General features: G+C 46.1%; 1 protein-coding gene across 2 annotated transcripts; it reads left to right on the forward strand.

Moving 5' to 3' along the window:
- The first annotated feature begins 618 nt into the window (after nt 1–618).
- rhogd (ras homolog gene family, member Gd) lies at nt 619–4,801 on the forward strand. 2 transcript variants are annotated; one of them, XM_052060811.1, is made up of 2 exons: nt 619–730; nt 1,299–4,801. In XM_052060811.1, exon 2 carries the CDS (start codon nt 1,328–1,330, stop codon nt 1,901–1,903), a length of 576 nt encoding a protein of 191 aa, XP_051916771.1. In that variant the 5' UTR covers nt 619–730; nt 1,299–1,327; the 3' UTR covers nt 1,904–4,801. The 2 variants fall into 2 exon arrangements, with proteins under 2 accessions (XP_051916771.1, XP_051916782.1); XM_052060822.1 differs by having other exon boundaries at nt 672–730; nt 1,279–4,801.
- The last annotated feature ends 19,070 nt before the right edge of the window (nt 4,802–23,871 follow it).

Consider the following 23,871-nt stretch of genomic DNA (forward strand, 5'->3'; position numbering starts at 1 on the left):
CCGCTCATCCTCACAAGGGCTGCGGGGGATGCTGGAGCCTATCTCAGCTGTCTTTGGGCAGTCGGCCAGGGTCACCCTCAACTGGTTGCCACGCTCACACTCATACCTAGGGACAATTTAGATTGTTCAACCAGCCTGCCATGCATGTTTTTGAAATGTGGGGGGGAAACCGCAGTACTTGGGAGAAAACCCACGCAGACCCGGGTAGATTTTATGTTGAGAGGGAAGAAATTTCATCTGTGCTGTATGTTACACATACAGTGCATTTGACAATAAAGCTTATCCAATCCAAAATGCAAACTCCACACGGAAATTATTATTATTATTATGCTGTGTCATGTTTTGGGGCTCCGTATGCATAACCAAGAAGTACGTTCAAAAGGTTTGGTGACTCCAGTTTCTAATCACTCGAACGATCAATATATATTCATTTTCATATTTTATCCTGCTTAAAAATGTTCCAGTGATTAATTAAGCGACGAGTCGTTTTTGTTCAAATGGAGAACTGCAGTTGTGACGGTAACTTTTTTCTACCGTTCAAACTGAAAAGGCCAGCTCTTCTCCAGATTTGGAATAGACAACACTACCATCTAGTGTCAAGTCTAAACACTAAAAACTACGTTTCCCAGTTTGCATCTTTCCATTGTGTCACTTATTACGTGTTGGGCAGCTCCCCGGATGCGGCTGGGACTGACTAAACCAGGCAGAAGAGATTGCTAGCTAAGTGGCGGTAAGTGACAAAGTATTTAAAATGTCATCGCCTAAGCCAATCAGAACGTTTAAACTCAGTATTGGGAGGTGGAAAATATTATCTTAGACCCGCTAGGGCTTTGTCGGATTATAAAAAGATGTTTTGGCGCAGTAGTGCGTTATAAATTCATCAAGTTGTTTGCTAAGTGGCTAGCTAGCCCGCTATCATATGCGCTAGTTCCTTAGCCGGATGCTATCGGCCAGTGGGGAACGCCTAACTCGTACTTGAAGAGATCCCCGACCGATAATAATCACAAGCTCACAGTTTGTCTTTAGCTTCAGTGCCTTTCACTTCCCTGAATGTCCCTTTCTTCCTACGTTGGTACAGTACTTGCTGAATGCGCCAACCTGCCCTCAAATTTAACTGCTCTACCCAAAGGACGACGTTTAGCAAATCTAGCCTTGGCTAGCAAGTTTGTTATATGGGTCATGAATGCGTGACTAATTTGCGTGTGTTTTCTGCTCTCTAATGTAGTTTTTTTAGTAGTGTTGAGTAAAATAAACTGAAACCAAACATGGCTCACCCAGGTACCGTCATTTGCCTCTAGGTGCTGCAGCCCAAGTGGTCGTTGGCAGGATGCAGACCATAAAATGTGTGGTGGTTGGCGATGGGGCTGTCGGGAAAACATGCCTTCTCATCTCCTACACCACTAATGCCTTCCCTGAAGAATACATTCCAACGGTGTTTGACAACTATAGCGCCCAGATGAGCGTGGATGGTCGCACCGTTAGCCTTAACTTGTGGGACACGGCCGGCCAGGAAGAGTACGACCGCCTGCGTACTCTTTCCTACCCCCAGACCAACGTCTTCATCATCTGCTTCTCCATTGGCAGCCCCTCCTCCCATGCAAATGTCAGGCACAAGTGGCACCCTGAGGTGTCTCACCATTGCCCCAACGTGCCGATCCTGCTGGTGGGCACCAAGAGAGACCTGAGGGGTGATGCGGAAACGGTCAAGAAGCTGAAGGAACAAGGGTTGGCTCCCACCACCCAGCAGCAGGGAAACGCCCTCGCCAAACAAATCGGGGCCGTCAAGTACATGGAGTGCTCTGCGCTGCTGCAGGAAGGCGTCAGGGAGGTGTTCGCCGAGGCAGTGAGAGCAGTTTTGTACCCCGTCACGAAAAAGAACACCAAGAAATGTGTGCTTTTGTAATAGCGCTTCCCAGATTTGAATTGTGGAGATCCACAGATGCGAACGATGGCTGCTTCCAACGCCTCCTTGAGCAGGTTGAAGACTTATTTTTCAGCCCCTTCTTCATCCTCAGGAGGGCTTCATCTTTACGACACCATCGTCACCAAAGTGACATTGACAAAACGGTGGCAAAAAAGTAGATCTTGTATTTTCTTACTTTTAAAATTTTGATATTTACCCGTTCTTCACGTTACACTTTTTCTAGATTTATAGCATCCGCGCTTTGCCTTTATAAGCAAATTCTGGTCGTAGTTGTCACAAGCCATAATTCCATCTAAACTAAGCTGCCCTGTTTGACTGGAGAGAAGAGATCTACTGTTCTTTCAGGGGAGAACTAGTGACTACCTCATACTCCAAACTTAGGTTGCGTCTGGCGAGTCTCAAGCAACTCTATTCTGACCCTGGCTATTATTTAGTTGTCATGTAGAGGCTGAGCAGCTTTTTTTTCTCCTTCAATTCAAGCATCTTGAGTTCAAAAGAGGGCTGGATGAATCCCAGACGAGGGCCAGTTCCTGGCAGCACCAGTTGACGCCAATGTGCTCAGTGTAGCATGTTAGAAGTACAGGATCGACCCCGTCGCCTGCAATGTGGCAGAGGACTTTGTAAGATGAGCCCCGCCCATTCAAAATCAACTAAACGGGTGGCTTGAGAGACAAATTAAGCCAAATCGGTCCTGGAGTTGTTAAACAGCCTGAAGGAAGAGGACGTCGGGTCATAGCACAGCCCTTTTCTTCTTCAGAAACGTGCCTAAGAATGACCACTTGGAATTAGTCGGGCCTTTGACTACATTTCCTTGATCAGTTTTCTCAGAATGTTCTGAACTCCTGTTTCATTGGCAGCGTTGCAAGTTGTTGGCCAAGCGCAGATGTAGCTCGTAAGCTTCACATAGTCGATGGCATTTGTTCTTTTGGAAGCAACAGAGCCTCTGCTGGTTGCAGCCAAGTAGCACACTCCATTTTGCCTCATTTGCAATTGAATGGAATTCTTAATGCCCATCCCAAATGATCAAAATCATGGAAACGCTATTTTCTGATCATGTTGAATTTCCTTCTCAAGTGTTTCTAACCTAATAAGTGGCCAAAGTTGAATATGTATCTTTTTTTTGTAATCACCTGTGTTTATTGGATCCTAAAGGTGTTCAAAAGCACACTTGCATCGTGATGTCAGTGATGTTGCCGCCTTGCATAAAATGCGAGCGCACGACTAAGGCATAACGTATCCGAACAGAATACAGTGGAACCTGCAACGTGGCACAATTGTGTTTTTGTGACAATGTTGTACCAATTTTAAAACAAATTTCTCCCATTGGAACTAATGTAAGTTGAAATACTGTAATTTGTTGCAGAGTCAAGCTGTGACTGTCTTTAAACCTTAATCAACTGTATAGGAATTGTTTCATGGAGCATTGTACCATTCCTGCTAGGGATGGGCAAGAACTTGCCTTAGGTATCCATCGATACCTAAGGCAAAACAAAATCTAACATTAAGGCCTCCTCAGCAGCAGTTGGTGCGATACTCTGCTGGTTTGACACCTTACTGAATCATCTTCATCAAAAAGAAAGACCTCAAGTGAAATGTTATACAGTATGTCAAAAGTACCAAAGGTAACTAAGAATTCTCATATTAGTTTGGGTTTGCGGCATCAAATATCTCTAATTGCTACTGGTCATAAACGACTTGCCTGTTATAGATCCCTGACATAGAGGTAATGGAGAGGAATTGCCTCATGCAAGTTCCGTGCTCGTCTTTCACCGTCAGTTTTTCAGCACGCTGTTCATGTTTGAAAAGGTGTTGTTGAGATTGATTTCTCACACTGTTAAAGCAGAGGGACCGTTTCCAAAAGTTGGTTTTCTGGTTTTGATTATTATCACATTTCACCTCTCCTTGCCATTTTTTGCTACTCATTTTACATTTCCTGCTTTTGGGCTGTTTGACTTTGCAGGTTCCACTGGAGGTTTGCAGCATTGCATTTTGTCATTCTTATCTTAAGACCATTTCATTCCTGGGAAAAGGGCTATTGCTGCTTTGGTGTGCGCTTTCCCAGCATGTTGCAGCATCCAAACTGTCATTGATTGATGACAGGTGCTTTTGTGCAGTCATGATGCCTTATCCAAACCAAAAGCCACGTTGGTGCTCCTTTGTCAAAGTTTGTCGTTTTAGTGCCACAGAGCTCCAACCAAGCAATGACTTTCATATTTGGTTATTGAAGCCGTACCTTCTTCCTGCCAGTAAGCACACTGCAGCAGCTCTATAAAACAGCTGCGGAAGTGACATCTCAGTGCACCACAGCCACACTTTTTAAAAATGTAAAAAGTCACTGCGGTTTATATTCGTGCATTGGTCGGCATAGTGCAGCAATAACTGTATTGGTGGGAGGTGCCGCAAGTTTTAAGATTTTTGTTTATTGTTGCAAATAAGCGGTTGCTTTCTTTTAGCGTCAATAAATATTTGTTCAGACTATGGAATTAAATGAAATATTGTTTTATTGTGCCCTATAACAAACTAAGCGCAGTAACAGCAAAAGGGCTGATTTTAGTAAAAATGTTGAGTGTTGAATGTACGTGCTCAATTAGACAAACCGGGTGGCTTTAAAAAAAATATATATATTTTGTATTCCCCTTTATCCGGATGTCCTGATTTCATTCAAATATGATGGAAGTGGAACATACACCTGTGGGCCCTCTGTTGTCTGTGTCCCAGAGCTGTATGCTACCATGCTTGTGGTACTACGCTTTTACACTGGGAACTTGATTTGTAGAGATCTGTAATTGTTTTATACATAACAAAGCATATTTGTATAAATGAACTAACAGTGAGATGATTTTAAATTATGTCAAATAAAATTGTGTTTTCAACCAACTTGTGTTGTCAGTAGTGTTCCCCTGCTATATATATATATATATATATTAAAGCCATCATATTTCATGGGTTTTTAGAGTATTCTTGGGTTAATGACCTTGCATGTTTGGATTGTGAGCCACAACCACCGATGCACTTTTCAAGTAATTCATTGAACCCCACGAGACACTACGATGCGTGCATTTTTTCCAAGACAGTACCCACCCAATATTCACCTGCTGCGAGTAGGTCTGGGACGACTTCCCCGCGAAAAACGAGGGTTCGCTGTACTGTACGTTACAGTACTGTACTATAAACGGCATAAAAGTACATGCGGTAACAGGAGGCAGTTACCACTTTTGGCCACTAGATGTCTACAGCAGATATCAAGTCCAGCCCAAATGGTTCACTAATGAGGCCATTCTTCAAAACTATTTTCCTCCACCGTACATGAGAAGTTAATGGCGTATTCCCAAAACGTTTCTAGCGCCATCAGTCATCTCAGCAGACACCCAACTGCTTCAATCAGCGGCGGCCGGGCGGGAAACGGAATACTCGGCACACTGTTTACTTTGAAAAATCCCCTTCACCTTTGGATGGTGGCTCTGTGAGATGACAGATGTGTTGCGCTCCACCTCAAGCTCATTAGAAAAGCACTGGCGCAATATTTAGAACCCATTTCCGTTCCCAGGCAGCGTGCGGGCGTGCTTACAACCACGACAAAGCAGTTTGTGTGTTTGGACCGTTTGTTAGTGCCTGATGTATTATTGCGCGTGGAAAAAGTGGCTTGCCAGGCCAGAGTGATGAACACAGAAGATGAGACGGGATGAGCGGAGGTTCTTGTTTGCAATACGCTTAACGAAGGCAAGCGGCTTAATGAGATGTGGGCCACTTGAGTTGATCCATTTCAAGGGTCGTGGACTGCACTACAATGGTTGTGTTTGTCATTCAGGGAGGACACCACTGTAAACGATACGATACACATGTATGTTAAGAGCTTGTGCCATAAATTTCAGCTTTGGAGTTCAGTCCTTGGGACATACATGTACAAATATATACCTAAATATTCTGAAGTGTTCTTCGAATTTAGCAGACATGCAGATTATATTGGTTTATTGTTGGATGAATTAAACCAAGGCCAATATCCACACCTATAAAACATCCATCCATCCACATTCGAATCCGCTTATGCTCACGAGGGTTGCGGGTGTGCTGGAGCCCTAGAAAAATATGTACAGTGGAAAAGAAAACGTCTACACCCGCCTGTTTAAATGCCATTTTTTGCCGATATAAAAAGTCGACCAAAATTAGTGATTTAAGCAAACTTTTTCCACCTTTATTGTGACCGACAAGCCTTCCTACAATCTTTCCGAAACGGGTAGTAAAAACAACTGAAATAATGTGATTGCATAAATGAGCAAACACTCTCATAACTAGAATGTAGCTGTGCTCAGAATTAACCGTTGAATTGCAAGCTCATGTTCGAGTCAGGAAACACCTGCCATGCCACTAAGAAAGTACATGAGTACTCTAATCAGAAATAAAGTTCAGGTGTTCTATTCGGCTTTGCCTGACATTTTTTAAAATGTCTTTTTTATTTTTATGTTTTGCTTTCTCGCAGAAGCCTGTCAGACCCAACACATTTTCCCACATTTGTTTGGGACATTTTTTTTCATGGTTTAGCTTTTTGGCCATAATTCTAAAAGTTATGTTTGGCACAAGCAGAACATTACTTGACACCAAAGACACCAAAGACCAAAGATACCTACAATGAAGAATGGTGGTGGCAGGATAATGCTTTGCTCAGGTAGAACAGCTACATTAGTCAAGGCGGGTGGAGGAATGAAAAGTTCCAAATACCAATCAGTGCTGGCATGCTTTTGCTATAAAAAAAGTCAGTTTAAGTCTAAAACATCTGAACTTTATTTGAGGTTAATCAAGCACTATAAATAGTGGCAGGGCTGTGCTGATTGATGTCAAAAGCCACATGTTGTCCTCTGTCTGTACGGATGAAAGAACACAAGCAGGATGGTACTGCCTTCGGACTGGGAAAGGTCGCAAAACATATTCAAATCAAAAATGTTTCGGGAGAAAGAGAGAAAATGAGGTTTCAAAGCAACACAGAAGGGTGTGAAGGAAATTGGCTCTGCTTCAGCTGAGTGGAATAATTTGGGGCGAATATACAGGAAGCCTAGACGGTCACAGAGAAAGTTGAAGAATTCACAGCTTTTAAGACATGCTTCATATCTTCCCATATCTACACATGAGAGTGGGCACAACATTAGGTATGCACTAAATTTCAAACTGTAGCAGTAATGTTTTCTGTTTAGCTTAATGCTAACAAACAATGCGAATTAGACTAATGAATAGTGGTGTTCTAAACTTTAGCAACAGATATTTGTACCATAATTTCCTGACTAATAGAGCGCACCTGATTATAAACTGCACCGACTACATTTTTAAAGGACAAAAACATTTTGTACACACATAAGCCGCACGTGTCTATAAGCCGCAGGTGCCCATATTGTAACATGAGATATTTGCAAAGAAAAGATAATCTCGTGGGAAATTTCGTGAGACTTGGACCAGGAAGTGAAGTGAGACGAACGTTGAGCTGTGCTTTTTCAGACCTGATGTATCTGCAATCGGCATTGTAACCCGGCTGATATTAAGAGTAAAATATCGTCGTTTGGGAGTTTGAACGGTGTCGCACAGTGGGTCGTGTGAACAGCCGCGAAGCAAGGGAGATTAGTTGTTTTCCACGTGTTTTGGGCACATTGAACACACCGGAAATAGCACACCAGCCATGGCTGTTGTCTATTTTTGTATACTTTTCTATTTGTTAGTCCCATTTGACATACCTCAGTCTTTTATTTTACTAATGTTGTACATTTTCTATGTTCAGTCGGGAATAAAGCCTTCATAAAAATGATTTTGTGTTCAGTCAAGTCTGTCAGGGATCCAGCCACACAGCTTTCCGATTGCAGTCCAGCTCAAAACATAGGTGAAGTGCGCCCTCTCCTAGCCGGTTGTTTTCACTGTGATATATGATAGCATCTCAATGTTTTCTGCTGGAGCGCTCCCTGGCGGCTGTTGGAAAAATCTTTAAAAAGGCTGCATCATTAAATAAGCCACAGGGTTGAAAGCGTGTGAAAAAAGTAGCGGCTTATAGTCCGGAAATTACGGTATTTATGTCGACAGCAACAACAATTCCCACAGGCATATGTTCTTTATCATTCGCAAAGAATGACTAATACTATATTACTGCGAGTAACTTCAGGGCTTTTTCTGCAAGACAAAGTTTTCCACCAAACCTCTGCTAACCTTTAGATTGTTGTACGGCGTAAATAAATGTGTTGCAGTTTGTAATCATAGGCTGATTTGTGTGTCATGTGCGGCTCGAGGCTGGGAAAGTTTCACCTTACCTTTACGGATTACTAAAGCAACAACGCCTCTGTGAAAAACAATCTCAGAGTCGGACGGGCTGATTGGATGTCGGCTCAGCGGTGATGTGCAATCTCTCTAAAACCACAAGAGGCTGTTCAAACACCTCGATAGGGGAGGGCAGTTCAGCTCTGACCTTTGCAGAACCTCACTGAGGAAGTCAGAGAAAAAGAGGAGAGTTTAGGAAAACACACACAACAGACACTTAATTAACTAGATCATGCATCGAAAAAAATCTGTCTTTACAAAAGATGGAAGGTAATCCATAGGAAAATTATTATTAGTGTGGTTGTAGTCTGCTGTGCTCTAGAAATGGGTGTAGATATTTGCAAAAATTGTTTGCTCCTCGCAGGTAGCTAAATAAGATCTTCAAAATATAGTGTTAGGTCCACAAATACAGACATCCAAGTTGGAAAAGGCCTTATTGTCAGATTCCCATTAAGAGGTTGTCCTAAGTGTGGGGTACTTGATGAGTGATTTTTCCTCCCCGATATGTTTGGAATATGGTCACGGGCAACACTCGTGAATGTTGAACCTGTTCAATATTCTGATCAAATCAAAGAGAGGACCACTTTCTTATTTTCTGTTTGTCTCACTTATTTCCCAAATCATTTACAATAAAATGACAAATAGAAAAGTTTTTGCAACTGCAGTGATGCAACCATGTGTTCTTTCTTCTAGCTTTTTTTTCAACAAATCTGAATGCACTATGGCACCACACTGCCACTTTAGGTCAGTATTGGCACTGCAACGACCATCTTTCAGGGGTCGTCACTCACAGTTGTCGGTGATTATCGGTATGTGCTTAGTGTTATTGTTTGGTCATCATGCGTAGACCACACACTAAACGTAAGAACAACATTTTTTTTTCCTCATTGTGCGAGGTCTCTGACATTGAAAAAAATCGGTTAAGATGTTGAAAATCAGCATGTGTGTCCCACAGTATGATCAGTTAACTATGCATGGAATAGAAACCGGTTTGGAATGATGTTCGACCATCCAGTTTGTAGACAGGAAAAAAAAACATGCCGCACAATGTGTTAAAGAAAGCCCACAAATGCTTCTTCTCTCCTGCTTTTCATGTCAACCATCTTGATGTTCCGACAGCCATCCATCTTAGCTGGTTTTTGAAAAGGAAATTACATCATAACTCAGCTGCCGGTTAACCTGGCCGATCTTTGACCCACTTTTCTCCAGATTGTCGCTACATTTCTCCATTTTCTGTTATCTCTTATTATTATCTTATTATTTTCTTCTCTTTTCTTTCTTACCGCAATTTTTTATTTTTCTTCTTCGTGCTACTGCCATTTTTGTTTTTATTCTTCGTGACAGGGGTTTGCTTTGGCCTGGGGAGTCAAGTTCAGCATTCGCTTCAATGGTATCTGGCGTCATCTAGCGTCGTGAATGGGTATAACGTCTAGACCCCGAATATAAGACGACGCCCACTATTTCAGTCTGATTTCAAAGCAAAAAAACACCGTCTTATATTCGGGCCAATACAGTAAATGTTTTGGAGTCACCACCCTTGGCCAGTCCTCATTCTTGAAGGCACCTGTGAGCCCCTCATTCATCATGATCATCTTAAAATTCACTAAGGTAGCGAGGTGGGAGGAGGTAGAAATATTTGGGGTAATGAGGCTCCTCATGTTATGAAGATGTTCACGAAAGATGGCATCAGTGCTGCGCTGAGTAAATGAACTGTCTGCGTGGCTTAAATACTACTACGATCACAAATGTCAACTTCATGCTTCATGTTTCAAGTGGGATTAAAGTCAAATATAAAGACAACACTGTTACTCAAAACAATGCAGATTCACGGATGATTTTTGTCTGTTAGTCTCCCTCCCAAGACGAAAACCACCCGCAATAAATGAAAATCCGCGAAGTAACGACCAATTAACATACATTTTTAAAAAAATGCACACACAGGCCAGCATCCCACTGCTGCAGCAGTGTTTATGATTTGTCAATTAAAGATGATTAGACAATTAAGGATGGAAGAGACCTGCTTTTGTTCTTATAAGCCTCATCTCTCTCTCTCTCTCTCTCTCTCTCTCTCAGCCACACGCACACACACACACACAGACACACACACACACACGCACACACACACACACCATCCATCTTAGCTGTCCATCATGTCTGATGATGACACTTGCTCTAAGGGAGGGGAAGATGGGTTGGGTGGGGGGTGGGGGGGGGGGGGTCAGCGACTCTGTCGCTGGTGCCACATCTCGTGGGCATAGAGACCGATCCTTGAGCCGCAGACTCGACCACAGATGGAGCAAGGGAAACCGGATACCAGGGGTGTATCAGCTGCCCGCCGATGTCGTTGAATGCGTTTCTCGGTTTGTCTGGCTTGGTTAATTTGGTGTATTTGAGAGATTGCAGTGGCACAAGTGATCTGCCAGGTTGGTCTGTTGAGTGCAAGTGTTTCAAGCTGCGTGGGGTTGACGTTGGCTCGCTTTAGGAGGTCCCTGCTGTAGTCCTTGAGGTGTCGCTTTTGCCCCCCAGCAGAACGCTTTGCGCCTCTCAGTTGGCCATAGAGGACCTGGCGAGGCAGGCAGTTGTCTGACATGCGAATGGTGTGTCCGATCCACCGAAGATGTTTCTTCGCCACGGCCGCTTCCATGCAGATGGAATTGGTGCTTTTGAGGATGTCTGTATGGGGAATTCGATCTTCCCAGGACAGGCCAAGGATCTTTTGCAAGCAGCGGATGTGGAAGGCTTCCAAGGTAGTAATGTGTCGGCGATATGGAGTCCATGACTCTGACCCGTAGAGCAGAGTGGAGAGACATACTGCATTGTACACAGCAATCTTGGTACGGGTCTTCAGGTTTCGGTTTTCAAAGACCCTGCTGCGTAGGCGACTAAAGGATGATGATGCTTTATTAATACGGGTGTGGACTTCAGTGTCAAGGGAACAGTTTGAAGATAAAGTGGAGCCAAGGTAGGTGAAATGGTCCACTACGTTTAGTGGAGTGCCATTAATGTGAAAAGTGGGGGATGTGGAAGTTGGGGTAGTGAGTTGGAACATGACCTCAGTTTTTTTAATGTTAATCTGAAGACCAAAGGATTGGTACAGATAGGAAATGGTGTCCAGGGCGTGCTGCATAGAGTTTGAACTGTGAGCTAGTATAGTGCAGTCATCAGCATACTGAAGCTCACAGATCTGACAGATTTTTGTCTTTGTGTGAGCCTGGAGCCGTCTGATGTTGAAGAGGCTTCCGTCTAGGCGGTACTCCATATGGACACCGTCTTCATGTCCCATGCCACGGTGGAAGAGGCACGTAATGGCAGAAAGGAGGATGTTAAAAAGTACTGGAGCCAAGACACAACCCTGCTTCACCCCAACTTTCACCTTGAAGAGCTCTGACTGGAGTCCTCCAATGAGCACTCTGGCTTGCATCCCATCATGCAGCTGCTGGAGGATGCTGAGAAACTTGGGTGGCACCCCAAGTTTGGAGAGGTGTTTCCAGAGCAACTCACGGTTGATGGTGTGAAAGGCTTTGCTGAGATCGATGAAGGCTATGTACAGGTCCTTGTGATGTTCTCTGCTTTTCTCCATGAGCTGTCTTAAAACAAAGATGATGTCAATGGTGGATCTAGTCTTCCGGTAGCCACACTGAGTTTCTGGAAGCACACTTTCTGAGATGTGCTTGACCAGCCTGTTGAGCATGATTTTGGACAAGATCTCATCACTTCCGGGGTGAGAGGACGCTGGCGTGCATGTCGCCGCTTCTCATTCCAAAACGTTTCCAATCTTTACAAAGCACAGATTTTTCTTCTGATTTTTCCTTGCCCTTCTGTTTTTGGACTGTTTGGACTGTGATTGATGTAGCAAATCATAGCTTCACCTGGTCAACCAAACCCAAATCGTAACTTAGTCCATGGGCTAATGCCGCTAGCTTAAACTTACCGGCTGTCACCGCACCGGCATTTCTCCCTCGTCATGGCGCGGCACAACTTCGCCGCCTTTGGGTTATTTCTGATACTCCTGACGTTCTGCCATCATTCAGCGACAGGACTACTCCATTATTCTGTCGCGGATCTTCTCCGGATCCGGAGGATTACACCGGAGCCTCCACCGCCGGAACTGCACCATCATCCTGACATCGCTCGCCTGCCTCGACGTCGCTACATTCACCGCGGGTCGCGTAGACATGTTGACTACAAAAATGCTGGCTCAATCAACTCGACCTGGTCCACTTCTCGACGTCCTCCCAGGAACCGCGGCCGCAACACCACTGACTATGCAGTAGCCCGCCTGGCTAGGTCGGCTAACGGCACTGCCGCCGTCAAACGCGACACCTCCGTTGTCAACTTTGGACTGCTGAACATCCGCTCACTTACGAACAAGGGACACCTCATTCAAGATGTACTCGCCGAACGCAAACTTGACTTCCTCGTTTTAACAGAAACCTGGCAACAAATAAACGAGTTCGCTACTCTGAATGACTCCACTCCTCCTGGCTTTGTTTACATCTGCCGCCCCCGCGGCAACGGCCGTGGAGGAGGGCTCGCGGTAATCCACCGCGAGAAGTGGAAAGTCTTACCAGTCTCCGTTCCTGCATCAAGCTCTTTTGAATGCATGGTGTTTAAACTCCCTGGACCCACGCCAACCATCATTGCCACAGTTTACCGCCCCCCAAAGCCGCATAGTGATTTCATCAATGAATTTTCCAGTTTAATCACACACTTATCCACTCTCTCGCCAAATTTAATTTTGCTGGGAGATTTCAATATTCACATGGACAACACCGACCTGCCACTCACAAGAGACTTCACATCCTACCTGGAGAGTCTCGCGATACACTGTCTCACTGACTTCCCCACCCACATCAAAGGCCACACATTGGACTTGGTTTGCTGCTCCGGCCTCTCCCCCTCCAAGCCCACTGCTGATGTTTTTCCTGAAACCGATCATTTTCTCCTCACTTTTAACACCGTACTCCGTCTCTCTACGATCAAAACCTCCCGCCTCATTTCTTTTCATAATATCAAAAATATCAACATTGACACCTTCTGCTCCATGATCGACCGTTCCCCGCCTCCAGACGCCCTTTCAAACCCGGATGACCTCACCGCCCACTACAACTCCTGCCTCACAAATACTCTAAATTCTCTCGCCCCCCTGAAGACCAGGACTGCTTCATTCTCTACAAGTGCCCCCTGGTTTACACCCGCTCTTCGATCATTGAAATAAAAAAAACGCCAACTTGAGCGACTCTATAAGAAAACCGGTCTCACCATCCATAAGGACATGTACACTACCCATATCACTAAATACAAGGACCAAATTGCACAAACTAAATCCAGCTACTACTCTGGCCTCATCCTCTCCAACGAAGGAAATTCAAGATCTCTCTTCTCAGTCATGAACAAAATCCTCCGGCCACCAAACTCTCTCCCCCTCCACCTGTACTCCACAGCAACCTGCAACTCCATAATGGAACACTTCAACCACAAAATCCTCAACATCCATCACCAACTCCATCACAACCTGCCTGCTCCCCCCCCATCTGAAACTTCTTCTCCTTGTCATTTTTTCTCCAGTTTTGTTCTATCAACGACTGCTAATTATCCGACCTCATACTCAAATCCAAGCCCACCACTTGCCAGCTTGATCCCCTCCCTTCATCCCTAGTTAAATCCTGCCTTCCTTCTGTGCTTCCTCACATATCTGCTATTATCCACTCCTCACTCTCTTCTGGTATTGTCCCATCACTCCTCAAAACCGCTGCTATTACCCCCACACTGAAAAAACATGGCTCTGACCCCAACAACTTTGACAACCTCCGCCCCATCTCCAACCTTCCATTTATCTCAAAAATCCTTGAAAAAACTGTTGCTGCTCAACTCCACTCCCACCTGTCCCTTCACTCTCTCTATGAACCCTTTCAGTCCGGTTTCCGCCCCCGCCACAGCACAGAGACTGCCCTAATCCGTATTGTAAATGATCTCCTCATAGCATCTGACTCCGGTTTAGTCTCCATCCTCATCCTCTTAGACTTGAGCGCTGCCTTTGACGCAATCTCTCACCCTATCCTCCTCAATAGACTCTCCTCCATTGGTCTCTCCCACACTCCCCTCAGTTGGTTCCACTCCTACCTCACTGGCCGCACACAGTTTGTCCAGCTCAAATCATTCACCTCAAAGGCCTCCCCAGTCACCACAGGTGTACCACAGGGATCTGTCCTAGGTCCACTTCTCTTCATCATCTACCTCCTGCCTGTTGGCCATATCCTCCGCAAATTTAACATCCACTTTCACTGCTTTGCTGATGACACCCAGCTCTACCTCTCCTGCAACCCAAACTCCATACTCCCACCCCCCTCCCTCACCTCTTGCCTCTCCGAACTCAAAACATGGTTCATAACAAACTTTCTTAAATTAAATGCTAATAAAACTGAAGTCCTCCTTCTTGGCACCAAATCCACTTTATCCAAAGTAAACAGTTTTTCCTTCAACATTGACAGTTCCCTCGTGTCCCCCTCCCCCCAGGTTAAGAGTCTGGGTGTCATCCTGGATAGTATGCTCACCTTCCATTCACATATCAACACCATCACCCGCACTGCTTATTTCCACCTCCGCAATATTACCAGACTTCGCCCCGCCCACCCCCCGCACCACTGCTATCCTTGTCCACAGTCCTTGTCCACATCCCGCCTTGATTACTGCAACGCTCTCCTCTTCGGTCTACCTCAAAAGTCCCTTCATAAAATCCAGCTGGTTCAGAACGCCTCTGCTCGTATCATCACAAAAACTTCTTCCCACCAGCACATCACCCCCGTTCTCCAACAGCTCCACTGGCTCCCTGTTCAACATCGAATCAACTACAAACTGCTTCTATATACATATATGGCCATCCACAACCTGGCCCCTCCTTACCTATCTGACCTTCTCCAGGTGCATATCCCCTCTCACTCCCTCAGATCCTCGTCCTCCCTCCGCCTGTCAGTGCCCCCTGCCCGACTGAACACACCTGTTCAGGATTGCCTACAACACATAGCTCTTCCATTTCCTATGTTTTTCATTTCCTATGTTTTTATGATTTTATGTCCTGTTTTTATATAACATCTCGTTTACAAATTTTTACATTGTATTTTCTTATTGTTTGTACAGTGTCCTTGGGTGACATGAAAGGCGCTTTTAAATAAAATGCATTATTATTATTATTATTATCTTTCCTGCGGTGGAGAGGAGAGAGATTCCTCGGCTATTCCCACAGGCTGCTCTGTCCCCTTTCTGCATATAAATAACAACAATGTTAGCATCCTTCCAATCCTGCGGGACGGTCCCATGTTCCCAGATGTTTTGAATCAGGAGGTGAAGTCGGCACGTGAGGAGATAACCTCCGTGTTTGAAAACCTCTGCAGGGATGCCATCAGGACCAGCGCTTTTGTTGTTCTTTAGGCCCGCAATGGCTTGCTGCGTTTCAGAATAGGATGGTGGGGTGTCGAGGCTCATGATTGTTGGCAGGTCTGGAAGATTGTCCAGAATGTGTGGGTTGACAGGGTTGGTATGGATGAGAAGATTTTCAAAGTGGTTTGCCCAACGGGCAAGGATCTCATGGTGGTCCTTGAGGAGTGCAGAGCCATCAGCTGATCGGACTGGAGCAATTGCCCGCTTCTTGGGACCATACAGTGCTTTGATGGCATTGTAGAAGCCCTGGATGTTGTTACAGTCTGCCAGGTTTTGGATCTCATTTGCCTTCTGCACTCACCAGGTGTCCTCCATGATACGGAGTGCTCGCTGGGTCACTGTTCTAACTGCAGAAAAGGTGGCTTTACGGGTGAGAGATGTAGGGCAGGACAGGAGAGCTTTATGGGCCTCATGCTTTGCTTTCAGAAGTGTATGTATCTCGGTTGAGTTGCAGTCAAACCAATCCTGGTGGCGCCTCCTTGACTGGCCAAGCACCTCCGAAGCTGTGCTCTGGATCGCCTGGTGCAGAGCTGCCCAGTCACCTGATTCCTCCGGGATCTTGTCAAGGTTGTCAAGGTTTTCAGCAAGGAGTCGCCGGAGGTTGGCTCTGGTGGTGGGGTTGTTCAATGCTGCACAGTTGAGCCTTTTGTTGGGAGCTGTTCTTGGATGACGGGGTTGAATGCTCATGAGGAGTTTGGATCTGACCATGAGATGGTCAGTCCAACACTCAGCTCCGCACATGACACGGGTGATGAGGACATCCCGTATGTCCTTTTGACGGACAATCACATAGTCCAGGAGATGCCAGTGTTTGAAGCGGGGGTGCTGCCAGGTGGTCTTAAACCTGTTCTTCATTTGGAAAATGGTGTTAGTGATGACCAACTGATGTTCTGCACAGAGGGAGAGGAGCCGAAGGCCGTTGTTGTTCGTTTTTCCCACTCCATGCTGGCCAACAACTTTGCTCCATACCAGGTGTTCCGTGCCCACCCTAGCATTGAAATCTCCCATGACTATGAGCCTGTCCGTAGCCGGTGTTTGCTGCAGGATGGTGTCCAGAGCTCTGTAGAAATCCTCCTTTATATTGTGCTCGGCATTCAGAGTTGGTGCATAGGCGCTGATGAGTGTGGCGAAGCGTCCCTTTGCCAGCGGAATGCGCCATGTCATCAGTCTTTCATTGATGCCGGTGGGGGATTCTGAGATGCGCTTCAACAGTTGGGACTTCACAGCAAAGCCAACGCCATGGTTTCGACGAGTGACTTCGGGGACTCCTTTCCTGAAAAAGGTATACCCTGCACCAACCTCTGTCAGGGAGTCCTCTCCATGTATTCTGGTCTCGCTTAGAGCTGTGATATCGATGTTATACCTCGCGAGCTCTGTGGCCACAAGTGCTGTCCTCCGGTGGGGCCTGTCAGGAGTTTCAGCCAGGGCCAGCAGTGTGCGGACGTTCCACGAAACTATGCATAGATTTTTTCTATTTCGTTTATTATCCTTTTGACCGCAAGGGGGATGCTCCAACAGTTGCGGTTTACCGTCCGGAGTGTGGAGAGCAGACAATTTTTCGACAATTTTTTCTAGGTCCCTCCCCATCACAGGGGTGAGCAGTGTGGAGCTGCTCAGTCACAATGGAAGCTGCCGAAGAGATGCGCTGCTCCATCCCGCAGTGTCAACGACCATCACTCCATTGCCGCCTGTGTGCATGGTTTGGCTAGACACTCCCAGCCACATCCTTGGCCTTTGCCCACCGCCATTCCACATTGCCACAGGACTTTGAGGGATTAGGGGGATGCAGGGTGGGGGATTGGGTGTGGGGTTGGGGCAAGAAGCTTGCGCAGAGGTTCAGATTAAGGTGAGGGTTTGGGTGCACAGTCCTCACTCCCACCATTTCACTCCTGCCAGGTGGTTTCCGGTGGCATGAGGGTACCCATGACGACCTTCTCCTGGCAAGAGTTGCAGGGGGCTGCCGGTAGTCCGGTCTGTTGGACTCCGCCTATGCCTGCCCCCAGGTGCCGGTTTGGGATCACTCTTTGTCTGGCCTCTACCCAGACAAAGACACACACACACCCCACATGTACTGTATATGTTGCTCTATGTGACTCACTGTTGTTTTGCTGGCTTTCACTGCTTCTCGTGGACCCTTTGCGGACTTTTGCGGACTTCCAAAAAGTGCGTATGTATTATCAGCACCTTTTGAAGAATATTTAGTTTTTAAACTTGAAAATGTATCTCTCCATTTACTTGTTTGTCTAAATTAATCAAGGGGCTAATCAGGGTGTGGTCACAGCCCGCCCCTTTGCCCATCCCCGCACTAGGCTGAAATTCCTATTGATTTGTATTTTCACACTCACCAGATACAATAGTATCAGTGAAACTCCCAGTGACAACTTCAGAAAACCATATATTCGTAATGGATTATTGCAAAATGCATAAAGTAAAGAACAGCTGCTGAAATATTAAACTCAAGAGATCAAAATTTGTGAGCCCAGTCACGGTGATTGAGAGCGCGCAAACGTGCTTGTCTGACTCCCATAATATGCGATTTGCTTCCATAACATCTGACAGTCAGCGACAGACGGCTTCCTCTGTGACCATGGAAACTGCAAATTAGACTGTTCAATTGCTATGCTAATCAACTGGCTGACACCCTGAAGAGAGCAAAGGAAGAGAAGAAATAGCAGGAAGAAGAGGTGTACAACACAGAAGGAAGAGACTTGTGTTTACAAGAAAGGAATGGTGGGGGGTTCACGGTGGAATTATGGTTGACACGTCGAATGTACAGTTCTGTGCTTCGGGGTTTGAATCTTGGATTGGGCCCCATGCGGAAGCAAATACATGGATGGAAATATGCGTCATCATGCTGCACCCGAAGTACAAACTACAAATTTAGGTGGAGTTCTCCCCAGTCTGTGCTGATCTCCATCAAGGCTCCAGTTTTCTCAATAAGAGACATTTCCTCCAGATGTGATATGTGCAGTTTAGCAATCCGGGATGGTGCTCCTTCTATGTTTTCAAAGCAAGCTGTGTGCAGTAATTGGAGCCGGTTCCCCTTGGGGTAGTGCGATAATCACTAATAACATCACCAGCACCAATGCAGCACCCAGCGGAGTGCGCCTGACCCCTGCCTGCCTTCACCCCATCGTGCCCTAATGAAGGTCAAGATGAGTCACAAAAACACACTCAACAGCAGAGCATAAATGTCTCTGGAACCTGTGAAGTCGAAAGTCTTAACAAGGGGAAAAACACCTCCAATTAGCGAGCTATTTGATTGACTTTCTTTGACTTATTTATTGCTTCTCTGTACGTGTTAAAGTAGCAGTTGTTCCTAACTCTCTAACTACCGTAAACTCTATGCTAATTTTCACTAGCCCTTTTATGGCATTTCTTATCATAGGCTAGCATTAAGCTAGCGGACTTAGTGATGTCAGTAGAATTAGACTTTGTTAGTTTGGCTAGTAAGCAAACAGGCTTTGTGGCATCAAAATAATTAGATTTTGTTAGTTGGTTTGATTGAGCATTTTGGGGTTTTAAATGTACACCAGGGCGGCCCGGTAGTCCAGTGGTTAGCACGGCTTCACAGTGCAGAGGTACCGGGTTCGATTCCAGCTCCGGCCTCCCTGTGTGGAGTTTGCATGTTCTCCCCGGGCCTGTGTGGGTTTTCTCCGGGTGCTCCGGTTTCCTCCCACATTCCAAAAATATGCATGGCAGGCTGATTGAACACTCTAAAATTGTCCCTAGGTGTGAGTGTGAGCGTGGATGGTTGTTCGTCTCTGTGTGCCCTGCGATTGGCTGGCAACCGATTCCGGGTGTCCCCCGCCTACTGCCGGGAGACAGCTGGGATAGGCTCCAGCACCCCCCGTGACCCTAGTGAGGATCAAGCGGTTAGGAAGATGAATGAATGAATGAATGTACACCAATTAATATTATTTTCATTTTTTTCATCAGTTTTACAGTAAACTCTAACAGGGCGTGACCAAAAAACAGCCTGAAAGCAAGCAGTCTTTGCTTGGAAGGGAATATTTGACAAAATCTGTTGGACTTTTTGGTGAATTTAAATGTATTTTAAGTATGTAGGCCACGTAAAATCGTAGATTAAAAAATAATAATGATTCTTGCGACATTACTGTCCTTCACCAATATCAGGCAAGTCTGGAGCAGACTTCAACCTTAATTAGTGTTTCTCCACTCATACTGCATATTCAAATTTTATGCCCAACCCCAACCCGCCTCTGTCCTCTTCCAATATTCAAATCCGACCCTTCCCTGCGAATAAGTTGGTGAGGTTGACATAAGACCACCTCCCCATTCCCCAAACACGGAAGACCCCGGCGAAGCTCGGGACCTCTGTGTCCGGGGACGGTGCTTCATTCTTGAGTCAGAAAGTTGGAAACTATCCCTGCTGGATCTACAGTCCTGCAAGGAGGGATTTTGGAATCCAATTTTAATTTGAAATATCCTAAATATGTTGTGAGGACATTTTACTTCCTGACCCATGAAGAGACCCTAGCCTTAATCAAAGCCCAGAGCATTTCAGAACACTAAAATGCTCATTAAAATGTCTCAATATGAGTTTTTTGGCCTGGATCCAGGGCAGATGTATTTCTATTTCCATTTGTTGAGTCTCAAGACCCAAATGGGACGTCCAAGTCCATTGCAGAATATCGCAGAATGTAATAGGTTAGTTGATACATTGAGACCTTTCTACGACGAAGTCGCTTTGCGCACAGTCCCATGACAGATAGCCCTTTTATATGAAAGATAAATAGCCTCACGGACATGTAAATGCACACCTCCACTGGACACCGCAATAAGCCCAGCATGAAATCATGCATAGAACACTGATTCAGACACGTACTCGCTGTTTGCGAATGCATCGCTACACACAGAAGGAAGGTCAACTGCACGTTTGTCCTCTGCGGCCGTCCAGAGTTATTGCTTTTTCCCCATGGTGTTTTCATTTCACAGCTGAACCAAGAAGACAGCCCTGTCGACACAGGAAATAATGACATGACATCAACATTTCCACGGAAGAACGCAAAGGGACCAAAACACAATCATCAAATGAAGGCTGCAGACATGGATGCTGTATGTAACAATCAGATGCGTTTGGCTATCAAAGCCACCTTGGTTGTAAGGTAAATGACAGTGTACTGTACGTGTTTTGTTCTTTAAAAAAATCACCAGTTGAAACTGTGCTTATAAAACATAGGGACGTTTATTTATTGGACCTCTCACAAAAGTTCTGAACTTTTTTGGCATTGAATAAACGTGATGTATCAAGCCTATATTTGACCAGAAATCTTGTGCTGTGGGAAAAGGGCACACTGCTGTCAAAGCAGACGATAGATTGTCCAGGGGTAGAATTATTGACTTGTTCTGCTGATAAACAAATGGACGGATCGCAGTGCTGACAAGGGCCTAAATTAGCAGCTTCTTAAATCCAATGTATGCACTTTTCCCCTGCGCACACAGTTCATCATCATTGCGTGTTCACACCTCCAAGAAAGCGCTTAAACCCATGATGGTACCGTCAACAACGAAGCCGCCAACACTGAAAGGGAAATAAATACAAGCCAGCAAATGAGACAATGTACACCAGGAGAAGACACAAGTGGCTATTGGGAGCTGATTGGTGGACATAAGGAACAGGGCTGACAAGAACAGGTGGAAACCAAACCCAAACAATTAAGATGGCATTCAAAAAGGGACGCGGGGAAAACATGAAACAAAACAAATTGTAATTAAAACAAGGTCAACGGATACAAATGGTGACAGAAATTCGGATTCGGGTTTATGGTAATTACAAATGGTCAAACAAGCATATGACAATGAAAAAGCACACAAACATAATGCTAACATATAATGCAAAATGCCATTGACAGATTACAAACCTTCAAAGGGCTGTTAATTTAATGAACGCACAAGGAACCGCAACACATACAAACAGAACCAATTAAAATCTTCAGAAGGAATAACTAGACACGTCAAGAGCAAATTTTCATCAACGATGACTATATGATTTGAAAAAATGTTTTTCCTTTTTATTCTAGCAAACCAGATTTTTTTTACCCTTTTTTTGTTTTTAACCCTTTCGTGCACCCTGTAACCTGATAACATGACAAGCTGTCCCTGAAATGGTTTAGTTTGACCTATAAAAGCTTGCGCAATATGGATTATGATGCAATATGTAAAAATTCTACATATTACTTAACCTAAACAACTAGGGCAGATTAAGAATCAGTGCAAAAAAATTGCACTGATACATCTCAGATTGTAACATTTTGTAAAAACCCTCTCTCCCAGCAGTGTAATGAGCACGGAGGAGATACAAAGGGACCGGCCAGTGCGTCAAGAGTGCAGCAGGAACATGACCAAGGCCTTACACATTGACCTCCGGCAGGTCGCTCATATTTCTTCCCAAACTGTCAAAAATAAACCCTGAGACCAATTGCTCTGCCTCCAAAATCCTCTCGCATGAAAGAAATGTTATGTGGTTATAGTGTTATTGTTTTGAGTGGTGTATTATTGTTTTTGCTACGCTTGGTAGTGTCACGTCGCGTGCTCGCCAGCAGGTGGCGGGTTCTCCCGCCACCTGTTCGGCACACCTGCCCGTTATTTCGGGCTGATTACGTGCCTTTATTAGGCGACTCCGGTAGTCATCTCACTGCTGGAGAATTCCTTACCGTGCCATTGCTCTCTATTTGCTATTCTCGTCGTTTGACTACTTCTCGCTGCCCTATTGCCTTACGGCCCCAATCTTCGCGTACTTCTTATTGTGATCAAATTGTTATCTCGGTAGTTCCTCGCCCTTTATCGTTTCGCGAGCGTTTTCGGTTGTCTTCCTTATTTTTTCCTGGTCCTTATTTGACCAGCGTTTTCTGTTACCGTTTTCCCTGTTCGGGCTCCTTTTGTTCTTTATTAAAACCCCTTTGTTCTCACAAGATCTTTTCGTTGTCTGCTTCTCCGGGGATCCACCTCGTTTTTCTCTGTTGTGCACGAGGCGATTTCTCATCGCCTCGGGCTCAACGTGACAGAATTCTCCGGCCACCATGGATCCCGTAGACGCCGAAAAGATCTTGTCCGCTCTTGCTCGACAAGAGCGGCAAATGAGTCAGCACAGCCAAGCCCTTACGGAACTCAACGGCGCGGTCTCCATGCTGGCTCATCGGTTCGATGATCTCGAACCTCGCCTTATTCGGGTGGAGGAACGAAGACCACCTTCCGGGCTTCGTCCTACCACCCCGGAGGCTCCCTCCTCGTACCCTACTATGTCGAGGGAGCCCTCGCTTCCACATCCCCCTCGTTACGGGGGTGAGCACGGGCAGTGTGGACACTTCCTACACAATTGCTCGCTCATATTCGACCAACAGCCGTCCTCCTATGCCACTGACGCCGCCAAGGTGGCTTATATCATGAGTCTCTTGACAGGTCCGGCGGCATCGTGGGCAATCGCGACCAGCGACGCTAAGCCGAAGCTCCGCACCTCCTATCCTGATTTCGTGGCAGCCTTCCGTCGGGTGTTCCACCATCCCGTGCGGGGCAGAGAGGCGGAGGGGCGGCTGCTCGCCCTGCAGCAGGGCAGGCGTTCGGTCGCTGACTACTCCATCGAGTTCCGGATCCTGGCCGCGCAGAGCGGGTACGACGATCGGGCCCTGTGTGGACTGTTTCGCCGGGGTCTCAACACGCAGCTCAAGGACGAGCTGGCTACTCGCGATCACAGCACGGACTTGGAGGAGCTGATCGACCTCTCCCTCCTTATGGACAATCGCCTGAGGGAACGGGGTCGGGAGCGAGGAGGTGATCGGTACCCGTCTCGACGTCTCCCGTACCGTGAGGAATATCGGGGGCACGGCGAGCACTCCCGGGGCCGGGAGACAGCATCCGCGGAGGAGCCGATGCAGTTGGGCGGCAAAGACGGTGGCGCGGAGGAAGGAAGGCGCCGTCGCCGGGACCATGCTACACCTGACGGCGCACAACCACCCTCCCGCGCCACAACCAGCTATCCGGGATCGTCTTTCCACGCTCCTCCCGATTACTGTGAGTCACGACCTCGCGCGTCACCCTCCGAGTCTAGGCGAGTCGATAAGCGACCAGGACACCCCAATAGACTCGAGCTCGAGGCGGAGGTATTCGGCGAGTCCCGGTCAAGACGGGTTCGGGCCCTGGTAGACTCAGGGGCAGATGACTGTTTGATGGACACTAATCTCGCGTCCGAACTCGGGTGCTTC

Source organism: Hippocampus zosterae, chromosome 1 (genome assembly GCF_025434085.1).
Source record: "Hippocampus zosterae strain Florida chromosome 1, ASM2543408v3, whole genome shotgun sequence".
NCBI classification, from domain to species: Eukaryota; Metazoa; Chordata; class Actinopteri; order Syngnathiformes; family Syngnathidae; genus Hippocampus; species Hippocampus zosterae.

Coding starts and splice junctions, on each gene's coding strand:
- rhogd (XM_052060811.1), top strand. CDS start 1,328: ATGCAGACCATAAAATGTGTGGTGGTTGGCGATGGGGCTGTCGGGAAA.